We start from the raw sequence: 12,099 nt of genomic DNA on the forward strand, positions 1-12,099 counted from the left end.
AGCTCTTCTACAACCAATCTATAAAGCTCCATAATATTTCTTGGATAACATCTAAATTTTAGTAAGTGGCCAAAGTGTCTTCCACTTTATCCCTCATAGGCTAATACTCAATTTGAAGCTTTCATTATGTTCAATTATTGAAACCATCACAAATATTTTTTGACCATCATATGTATGCAAGCTAAACAATAAGAACCCGTATCAACTTTTTAAGATCTAATTCTTGAATATCATTATTTAAAACTAGACAAGACAAGTTAATTAGATAGTCTATCTTAATCTTTCATATATCACCCCCACATGTATATTTTCTTCTTTCTTTTGAGTTGTGCCCTTTCAAACTAATTTTAACTTCACTTTGTACTCCAATATCTGGACCCTAAATATATAAATTTCAAAAACATCATGGTCATAAAATAGTTAGTACATTTGATTTTATATTTGTTTCCATAATAGCTTTTTGTGCCACCTAGGTATGGCCATGCTAAAAAACTTATTTGATAAGTCTAATGACTAGGGGTGTGGTAGATGCACAGACATGCTATCAATGTTCGAGTAGTTGGAAAGAGGTTAATCAAAAAAAGAATTATGAGAGTAATATGGTCCGGATGCCTTGATCTTCAAGGATATTTTTATGGTCATGGTCACACTATTGTGCAAAAGATGGATAGAGTTAGACTGGAGGTAGCCAGAACTATGGTAGAAGAAAACTATGTGACAACTACTCCTAGATAGAGTCCTACTGGTAATACAAGTATATAATAAAATAAAGGTAAAGCAAAGATAACTAAGATAAAATTAGATTGATTGATGCATCAAAGGTCTCTCTTTTAACATTACAAATATGATATTAATAAGTGACCCTCATTAACTTTATTAACATTTGTTCTTGCTATTACATGCCATATAGGTCACTATTGCCAAGAGTGACTACACTCATATTCTAGATAGTGATAAGATGAATGCCATTAATTAGTTTTGCCACTCATCCTTGTTAGTATGCCATATAGCCTATTATTTTCATACATAGTGGATAGTACCATCATTCTTCTTACTTCTTGAATAGTTTGACTACTGCTCCCATTTATACATATGGAAACCATCATTCTTGGACTTCGCTCTACTAAAATCCTTATCCTGATAGCTCTTGTTTTCTTTGATTTATACTATAATTACTTGATCTATATCCATGATGTTTCGGCCTATAGCATTGATCCACACAACCCACTTAAAAACTTACTATTTGGTCTATTCTGGAGGGCCTTATGAGATTTACTATGTGATTGGCTTTTGGAATGCTATTGTTGGTTTGGCTGTGGTGTAACTAGGATTACATAATGGTCATGTAGAATAAAAAACTCTTTCACTTATTCGATTTAGGTCATCCAACATTGATAGAGAGACCACTTTAAAAAGTTGGAAGCTTCTTTCTCCACCTAACATGGAGCAAACTATTGGGGATGCTGTAGTTTTTTGTCAAAAAGTAATTTTTAGTAAAAATTATATTTTGAGATTAAAAACTATTTCAAGATAAAATATTTTTTTACTAAAAATCTATTTGATGACTATCACATTCCAAAAGTTGTTCTAAGATTATAAAAGTAGTTTGTTGTATGTTTGGTTGGCAAACCCAGAAGCTAATTTTGAATGGCAAAATGACCAAAAAGAACAAATACCTAAAATGATTTTAAAAAGTTGAAAACTAGAAAGTGAGAAAGGATGAACGTGATCTCTACTATCAAAGAAAAAAAAATCAGATAAGGAAAAGGGTGAATGTGATCACCGTTATCCAAAAAAATTAAAAACCATACAGGGAAAAGGTAAATGTGATCTTTGCTATCAAAAAAAACTAAAAACCAGATAAGAAAAAGGGGTGAACATGATCTCTACTACTAAAAAAAAGGAGTTGAAAATCAAATAAAGAGAAGGATGAACTTGATTGAGAGGGATGCATTTAAAAGTCGAGAAAAAGTAGATCATATAAGGGGTACCGAGGGATAATGTATTATTTTTCTTAAAAAAATAACTTTCTGTAAATATAATATTTTGCTTGCGAGACCACATCTATCAGAACGGGAAGGAGTTAATTTTAAGTAAACTACATTTTAAGAGATTCTCAATGCAATCAAAAATTAGTTTTGGGTTATAGTCAAATACCTAAAATTTTATTTTTAAATTTAAAATCATTTTTGATGAATACGAACGTACTCCCAAACATACACATCATATAAGGAGTAGTTTACTCCAACATAAAATATATTAAAAGTGTTGGGAAGGATCCCTCTCAAGAGTGCGGATACGGATCCCCCCACCCAGGGTCTCAATGCCGGTGATTGTGTCAACACACCACAATAGAAAAAAAAAGAGATAAAATAAAAGATATAATCAAATATGTGAATCAGTCCAAGACTTACCTCCATGGAGCATGCAAGCTTCATTACGAAAGAAGAAAATAAGTATAAGAGGAGATCACATCTTTTCAACTCTCATACACAAACCTCTCTCTCAAGAAGAAGCACAATCCTCACAAAAAGCTCTCATAACTCCTCCAAGAAGACTCTCTCATAGATCTGCCGTGCCAGGATCTTTGACGCCCCTGAATGCTTTCTATGATGTTTTTGCTTGCTACATCATACCTTAGCCTCTGCCCCTATACTCACGGCCACTCTCTCACTCTCTTAGAGCTCTCATCCATTCTGAGAACACTCTCAGCTGCTCTCTATGCTTTACAGTCGTTCTCTGCCGCTACTGCCTGCTTCCTCCCTAATTCTCTCTGGTACTCTCTCTTTTGAAAGCCTAAATCTGCATCCAGGCCACATACAAGAGTCCTAACATATCTTCTGTTAGGACTCAGACTTCAAACAGAACTCCAGAAGCCTCTGATCACATCCGCAGAGCCTCCATGGTCGTCCGATCATGCACATCCATGCGATAACGTGCGTGGACCACACGTCCACCTCTTGCGCAGCATGGTAGACTGCATGCGTGGACCGCATGGTGAACCACAGTCTGGGCCACACATCCCGTGCTGGGCCGTGCACCCTGCCTAGGCCACGCACTGCTACGGACCTACGTGCTGCAGGTCTTGCGCACCTGTGGGCCATGCCTGCAGGCCTTGCATGCCTATGAGCCGCATCTCTAGGTTTGTGCACCTACCTGGCCTACATGGGCTCCTCCATCTGGGCTCTGTTGCTATAGATTTTGCTACTGTGAATCGAATTCGAAGTATCAAAATCTAACAATCTCTATCTCGACTCGATATTTGATCTCTACTGATTTTGAGATCTTTTTGATGACCTCGTCCCCATGCCCTGGGGCATATGCCTGACTGCTTAAAGATGGGCCGCAAATATGGGAGTCAAGGCAGGCCACTTAATTCCATCTCCATCATGTACTGTAACCTGTCTGATCTGAGATTTGCTTAAGGTAGCCTCCTGCGGTAATAAAAATTTCACCCTGTGACATCGCCTGTCTTCCTTCTGAGTCTTCCGTCTCGTGTCCAATCCACCTGCATTTAGAGCTCCACCTCGTACTGGGCTTCCATTAGCATCTTTCATGGTAGTTAGCTTCTCCTCACATAAAAGAACATCGATCAATCTCTATTGGATGAGTACATTCTTCATTCTTACTTGTCATAGAGAGAAATTACTCTTCCCATCATACTGATTGATCGCTACCTTGATTGAGCCTGATTTCTCCATCTTCTTCAATCGCGATCAACATTGCCGCAACCTAGACAATCTGGTACTCTGATACCACTTATTGGAAAGGATCCCTCTCAAGAGTATGGAATACGGATCCCCCATTCAGGATCTCAATATCGATGATGGTGTCAACCCCACAACAGAAAGAAAGAAGAGATAAAATAAAAGACATAATCAAATATGTCGATCAGCCCAAGGCTTACTTCTACAGGGCATACATGCTTCACTATGAAAAAAGAAATAAGTATAAGAAGAGATCACACCCTTTCAACTCTCATACACAAACTTCTCTCTCAACAAGAAGTACAATTATCACAAAAGCTCTCACAACTCCTCCAAGGAGACTCTCTCACAGACCTGCCATGCCAGGATCCTCGATGTTTTTGGATGCTTTTTATGATGCTCTTGGTCGCTACATCATGCCTCAGCCTCTACCCCTATGCTCATGGTCACTCCCTTACTCTCTCAGAGCTCTTAGCCGTTTTTAAGATACTCTCGGTTGCTCTCTGTGCTCCGCAACCGCTCTTTGCCACTGCTGCCTACTACCTCCCTAATTCTCTCGGGTGCTCTCTCTTTTGAAAGGTTGAATCCACATTCAGGTTGCATACAGAAGTTCTAACATGACTCCTGTTAGGACTCAGACTCAAAATAAAACTCCAGAAGCCTCTAATCATGTCCATAGAGCCTCCACAGCTGTCCGATTGTGCATATTGCATGCCTGATCGCCCGGTCACACCTACTCACCACCTAGAACCGTCGAATCACCCTAACGCACGCTTAACCGTCGTTGGATTGCGCACATCTATGTGATAACATGTGTGGACCGTGCGGTGAATAGCAGTCTGGGCCGCATGTCCCATACTGGGCTGTGCACCCACGCTTGGGCCGCATGCTGCTGCGGGCCTACATGTGCGGGGGCCCTATGCACCTATGGGCCATGCCTGCAAGCCTTGCGCGCCTATGGGCCGTGTCTCTGGGCCTGCATGCTTGCCTGGCCTGCATGGACTCCTCCGTTTGGACTCCGCTACTGTGGATTTCATTGTTGTAAGTCGAATTCGAGGTGCCAAAATCCAACAAGAAGTAATTAACCTATTTTTTGAATTAACTCATTCTATAAATATAGGCTTAGGTAGTTTAAGGCTACACACACATATTGAAAAGTTAATTTTGCTGTCATTTGGCTTGCTAATCGGGATTCTCAAATTCAAACTAGAGGTGAGTAACTTGGAGATTTTTCTTATAGGATCTGTTCTTTTATAGGTAAATATTATAAAAAAATTGATTAACTTTTTTATTGATTAATTTATCCATATTCTCATGCTTTTCAAGATTGGTAAGTTACTTTTGTATGGATAGTATTTACCCACGAAATGAAAAAAAATCTTACCCACCTAGAGAGTAGCTAAATTATTTTTCCATCAATCAAGAAAGTAACCTTTTTAATTCATTCCTACTATACCCTTAACCTAACAATAATATAATATAATATAATATTTATATAATATAGTATAACAATATAACAATATAATTATATATAATAATATAATCTTCTAATATAATATATTATATTATAATAATATATAATAAAAAATAATATAATATATTAATATTTTATATTATAATATAATAATATAATACTATAATGATATAATAATAAAATATATTATTATATATAATAATATATATTAATATAATACAATATGCTATAATATATTATAATAATATAATAACATATAACAATATAAGAATGTGATATATTATAATATAATAATATATTATATTGTATATATTTATATAATACTATAATAATAATATAACATATTTTATATATAATAGTATATATTTATATAATATAATATATTTACTATATTATTATATGTAATAATATTATATAATATATAATATAATATTTATATAATAAAGGATATTGTATGAAATATGGATAGATCATAGCAATTTATCTAAGAAAATAGTAATACAAAAGAACATAGGTAACAGATTTTCGAACTATTTTTTCATGTACAAAAGAATATGGATAAATTATTTTTCTATCTAAATGTTGTCCAAAAAATACTTATCTAGAAAAATATAATTTTCTGGGTAAATCTTTTACCCACAAAAGAATGAGCCCATAATATAATATTGAGAGTTTAAACCAATGTGGTGAGAAAACTTTGCTGCTATTTAATATTAAGTTTGCCCTCAATTGCTAAGAAATTCTTGCTCTGTACCAAACATTGCATACCTAGATCTCTTGCATTGTTATAAAGCTTTATATGAACTTAACTCAAGATTTTAATGTCTCTATATGTCCAAAAATTTTAATTCTATATTTTCTACTAATAAATCACACCTAATTTTTCATATTGTTGCAGTCAAGGGCCCATGGCTCGGCACATGAAGTATTGTTTGTTTTGACCTATGGCCCATAGTTCGGAGACTGTACGAGCCATTTTGGATCTCATGATTTTATCTCTTAAAAAATACCTCATATGAAAAGGATGGTCTATTCTTATATAAGCTAGATTCTTCCTTGACTCCAATCAATATGGGACTAATGATGTCTTTTTTTTACACCATAATACATACCATCTTATATTTTGATTATCAAGCTCATTGTACCATGCGATAGTTTAGTTGTTTCTGTCATGTTTGAAAATCTATATAATGTCATTGAAAAAAAAGAAATCATAAATAAGCTCTTTGGAGAAAAAAGTCTTTGCTCCAAGCACCATCCAATCTTCTGGGAATTCATAATATTGCTTATATCATTGCACCTCTCACCTCAACCCTCTTGTTAGCACTTGTATTGTTTTTACTAAATCTAATCATTTGTCGGGATTATTATGTTCTTTAAATATGTTTTTTCTAATTAAGACAAAAATTTGCCAAATATCCCAAAATTTTTTTTGTTATATATACCAAAAAAATTCGAAAGAGAAAAATAAAAACTTGATAAATTATTCTAGGTTTCGATTTTGAAAGAAGTATAAATTTTTTTTTTACTTTTATTTAGTTAATTTTACTCTCTTTGATATGCCATCAGATCATTAGTTTCTCAATACTCGCACTTTGTGTTATTTGTGAAAGTCTCTCCGCTATCGAAAAATAAAAATGCACAAGTTTCTGCGTCGGATGGGCCAGGCCGATCCCTTCACCCACTATGATTATAGAAATAAGAAATTCTTTGTACACCACGGGCGATGTAGAAATTTCGATGTGGAGCACATCACTTTGTCCGATTGGTTTACATAGTCACCACTTTTCAATGCACATTTAATGCCAACAAATCGATTTTTTCGTTTAAAAATTTTGTATGACAAAAATACTCCTGTTTTTTTAAAAAAATTATGACATCTTGTGACGTATTATAGTCCAGGATGTCATAATATTTGTTCAGGATATCATAATATGGAAGAAATATTTTTGTCCAATCACTTTCCAACACGTATTTAATGTCTGCAGATCGACTTTTTCATTTGATAATTTCGAATGACGAAAATATTCTTATTTTTTAGAAAAAAATATGACATCCTATGTATATAATGATATCGTGCGTTATATGATGACATTCTGTGGACAAAAATTATGACTTCTAGATGCAGAATATCCTGATATGAATATAATATATCATAATTTTATCAAAAAATAAAAATATTTTTATTATATATTTTTTTAAATAAAATAATTAATTTAAAGATAACAAATATACATTGAAAAATGACGATGGACCAATCGGATGGCGGTCCACGTCCGGTTTTGTGCACCGCGGTGCCTTATAGGAGCACTCGTGCTAAAACCATCGCCACCGTCCAAGGCCCCTGGAAACCCCAGCGGGCCGGCGATGGCCTCGTGCTCGCCCTCGTCCGGCGTTCGGTCATGGCGGACGGCGTTCCTCACTCTCAGAGACGAAACCCTAACCTCGCCCCCTCCCCCCGCTCTCTTTGCTTTCCTCCGCGACCTCGTCCTCTCCCAGCCCTCCGACTCCTTGGTCGCCGCCGCTTCCGATTTGTCCCCTCACGAGGTACCAAAAGGACCTAATTTCTTATCTGGTTTTGTTTTCAGTTCTTCTCTTCTGGTAGTTCTTGTGGTGGTTTCGCTTTAACGGAGGTGTCTTTGGATTGTTTCAGGTCACCTCGGATGTGATACTTCTGGCCGAATTGGCATCGGCTGTTTCGGAGTGCCAAGATGCAGCCGATACCTTGCTTCGTGTTTGTCATTTGGTAATCTTCGTGCTTCTTCTCTTCTTATGTTCAGCATTGTGCGTGTCTGTGTTTATTTTTCCTTTCCTTGTTTTTAATGTGAAGAATTTGAGTTCTTAGTACTGAAATTAGTGTTGCTTTGGCTGTAAATATACGTTTGTGCATGAATGGGGCGCAGTGTACAGGACTATAACGGGTTATTTCTAGTGTGATGCGTTTCCAATTCAGGTTTGTAGTGCGAAAAAGGAGGAAACCAACTATCAGAGTCTGGAAGTGCGAAAAACGTTTAGATGGCTAGGTGTAAACCCTACCTTTTGAAATATTGGAGAGGCAAAAAGTGAGAAATATGAGTAAGAGAAGGTAATTCTTGTTGTTGAACGGGAGGAAACTGGGTAGATGAATTTGAGCAGCCAAAGTGGAGTCTTGTAAAGAGTAGGATCTGGCCAGGAAGAATATGAAATATATTCAGAAAGACAAGGGCCTCTTGGGCTCCAGTTCAAGAAAGATGGGTTCTGATGCTATAGACAAGGTTAAACAGGAAATCTTAGTTAAGCATTGTTGAAATGGGATGGTCTTTATGTATATTGTGGTTGCAGTTATATGGCTATGAACTGTTGATCTGCGAGAGTTTTTCAAGTGCATGGTTTTGTTTTGCTCTGAGAGATCTCAATGATACTAACATCAAAAAGAGTTCAATGGAGACAAATGGTTACAAAATTGAAGGATTATATGTTAAGTGCATTGACCTTCAGTAATATTATTGTACATCTAAAAGGCTTCATCATTGAGCATGTAGTGCTGACATCCTGCTTTAATTGCTGGACCTGGCGTTGCCTTCAAGGAGGTGGTGGTACTACCCTCTGTTGTTGGAAGTAAATTGGTTTTCTTTCATCCAAGGTTTCCTTTGAAGTCTTGATATCTTTAGACTCTTGTAAGGTGGATTGACATATGTGGGAGGAGGATTGGCTGTTGGTTATGTAAGCATGGTGCTGTTACAAGAACAGAAGATTAGCATATGAAGTTGGAATTCTAGTAAAGAAACTTCCAATTTCAGATGCCTTTTGCAAGAAGTTGGAAATGTTGTGTTTTGAGGGACTAGAGACCTTTTAAATTTGCATATAGTTGTAACCCTTGCTGCAACAATTGCACAAAAAGGTACTCGAGAAGCAAGTGTGAGTGATGAGGAAGACAATCAAGTCAGTATAGTCTTTAGTAGTTGGCTCACATGGATTAGTTGGATTCATGATTGGCTTGATTGGGGATATGATCACATGTCATATGTCATGAGTCTTAAATGGAAGGGTTGATGGATTATTGTTTAAAGGGCTTGGACGAAAGGGGCATTTGGTTGGTAGTAGTAGTTTATACATTGGTCAAATTATAGGTAACAAAATTATTTGGGATGGTTTTGTGTGGATAAAAAAGATGGACTTGCTAATGTGGATAATAAAATTCAACCATTAGGTTATATGGAACAACCAGTTGGTTTAAACTTCAAAGGTTATGTTGCATAAAGATGCATGGCGGATGCTTAACCATGAGGCTCAGGTTTCAATTAGTACAACATTATTATTTTTGAGTTATGAAAGGTGCTAAGTTGAGGAGGGTTGGGTGATGTAATCGGTCCAATAGGGCAATGAATATTATTATATATTTTTTTTGACATAAAAATTCACCTAAGATACCATTTATGTGTGAATGTCCATTTTTCATGTTCCCTTATGCATTTAGTCTCTGTTAAGTGTTGGAGGAGATTATTTTGCCTCTGTTAAAAATTCACCTAAGATACCATCTCTATACACATATCTTGATTTGAGTAGTAGTGTGATTGTGAGCATCAACTCTCAGAAATGTCAGCAGGGTGTATGATGCGATGTACATGTCCTGCTTTTGCATGAAAGCTTGGGACACCTGCAGATTTGACTTGTGTCTTGAAAAACAAAAAAAAAATTCTTTTGAGAGACTTGAACATCTCCTTAGACTGATTTGGTTTGACTGGCCTCGGCATGCAATAGCGGTGCTCACAACCAACCCCATCTCCAGGAGTACTGCCACTATGTCTGCCACCTTGCTTGCTGCAGTCTATACACCACCATCCACTCCTTGCTACTCTTCATGTCCTTGTCTGCCCCATCATGCCAACGATCGCTATTTTTCCATATAAAATGCCCCTTATCCATCACACCATTCACCTCTTCTTGTCTTCTATTGCCCACCTACTCCCCGCGTGATGCTGCCTCAACCCCTCCATTGGTCTTCTTGGCCTCTCTTAGGTGGATTGTAGGGAGGTGGATGATGGCATAAAAAGGGGGAAGAAGGGAGAGATCTATAGCAAGGAGGAGAGAGGTGGAGTCACTAATGGGTGGGAGGATATAGTGGAAGAGGAGAATATTGGAGGACTGGACACATAGCTCATCCAACCATATTGGTTGGCTAAGGAGAGTTTCCGGGAAAGGAGGCTGGATCTCTTTGAATTTTTTTCCTTCTTTTTCTGCATGTTGTATGACACTTATAGTATTTGTAGGTACCCCAATCTTTCCTTTGGAAGCTGGGTAGAACAAAACATGATGGATGGAATCAATGGAATTCCTCTTGCTATAAATGGTGGTATATGCCTTGCTGACATCTCCATAAGGTAATGCTTACATTGCTACGCATCTTAGGATATGTGCATGGAGACAATGTGATTCTAGGTGAAGGGGCAAAATGATCTCCTAGACGTGTATGGAGATCGAACATAGTGAAAAGCGAAAATGGCCATTTATGCAAGATGGCACTTTTAGGTATATATAAAAATCCCTATTATTATTTTTGATGCTCATGTTGTTGCTCATCCCGAGATACATAGCTGGAGATGGTGTGGTATTAGGTGAAGGGGCAAAATGGTCTCTTGATGTGTCTAGAGTCTGAATGCATGGGGGAAAATGGAAAGCACCATTCATGCAAAATGGCATCATCAACATCATCGTCACCATCATCATTTTTATCTTTAGGCAAGATAGTTTACTTGTTAAAAGCCGTTTGAACTTTAACCATACATACCTTTAGAAGTTCAAAAATGATGGTGAAAGATAAATGAGATCTAACCTTGATCCATGCTTGAGGTGTGAACATTACAATTTTAGTTAGTAAGTTTACATATTTGTTTACTCTCACCTACTTTGCCTATTAAAGAATGTTATTAATGTTTCTAATAAATTTGATCTAGTTTTTTACTATGATATTAATTATGCCAATGTTGGCTAATGTGACAGTGTGCGAGCCCGTGCTGGTTAGGTGTTAGTACACCCAATCTAGGGCGTTTAACCCAAATCTAGAAAGAGTAGGGTGGGGGGATATGGGGATTATGGCATCCTATTGGTGGCTAGTGGGTGGATATAGTGGATTAGCCCATGGAGATGAAGGGCGGCGAGGGCAACCAATGATGGTGGTGGTGTGCTCGATGATGTTTGTGTCAAGGCCAAGGCAGTCGACGGCAATTGATGAGGATGTATAATAGGGGGAGGGAGGGAGATTGGGGATTTTAGTAGACTATTGGTGGCTGGCGGAGAAGATGGGGGCAGTGGATGTGGTAGAGGAACTTGAGGCAAGCAAGAGCATCGAGGGTGAGCACTGATGGTGGAGGTGTGCTTGGCAAGGTTGGCTTCAAGGCTGAGATGATCAAGAGTGATAAGTGGGGGCAGATGAGAGAGAGAGAGAGAGAGAGAGAGAGAGAGAGAGAGGTGAGAAGATCAGACAGTTGGGATCAGGATTGAGGGTGGGATGGGGATGGGTCTTAGCAGCTAGCTTGGCCTAGGTGAGCCGAGTCAGTATGTCCCAAAACTGGGCAGAATCAGTTGGTTTGGCCTGATTCAATCATGTGCACGCTTGCCTTGTTTGGAAAGTCTGAATTATCCCAATTTAGTGCTGGTTTGGTATGGTGTACCCTAAATTGCCTGGTTTAGGAATAGTTCAACAATCCTTGCTTCATGCATTTGAATGAAAAGTGCCTCATGAAATTAGGAAACAATTGTGAATGAGTGTTCCTATGGCACTCTGATGAGTTGTTATATGGGATAAATCATACAACTGTACAAGTCCAACATCCAAAGTTGTGTGGGATTTGTTGACTAAATCTACCTTCTCCTCAAGATTTAAAAATCCAAAGCTGAGCTGTCTTTCCACCTTGGCAACAGCTCCAAATGAATCTGAAA

The 12,099-nt window shown here is 37.5% G+C and overlaps 1 protein-coding gene across 1 annotated transcript in view; it reads left to right on the forward strand.

Moving 5' to 3' along the window:
- The first annotated feature begins 7,454 nt into the window (after positions 1–7,454).
- LOC105054721 (uncharacterized) overlaps positions 7,455–12,099 on the forward strand; it is a 32,114-nt gene continuing 27,469 nt past the window's right edge. The window contains exons 1-2 of the mRNA XM_010936291.4: positions 7,455–7,728; positions 7,835–7,927. Coding sequence (XP_010934593.1) covers positions 7,549–7,728; positions 7,835–7,927 — 273 coding nt within the window. The 5' untranslated portion in view covers positions 7,455–7,548. The remainder of the gene's footprint in view (positions 7,729–7,834; positions 7,928–12,099) is intronic.

This window comes from Elaeis guineensis, chromosome 12, assembly GCF_000442705.2.
Source record: "Elaeis guineensis isolate ETL-2024a chromosome 12, EG11, whole genome shotgun sequence".
In the NCBI taxonomy this organism is placed as follows: domain Eukaryota; kingdom Viridiplantae; phylum Streptophyta; class Magnoliopsida; order Arecales; family Arecaceae; genus Elaeis; species Elaeis guineensis.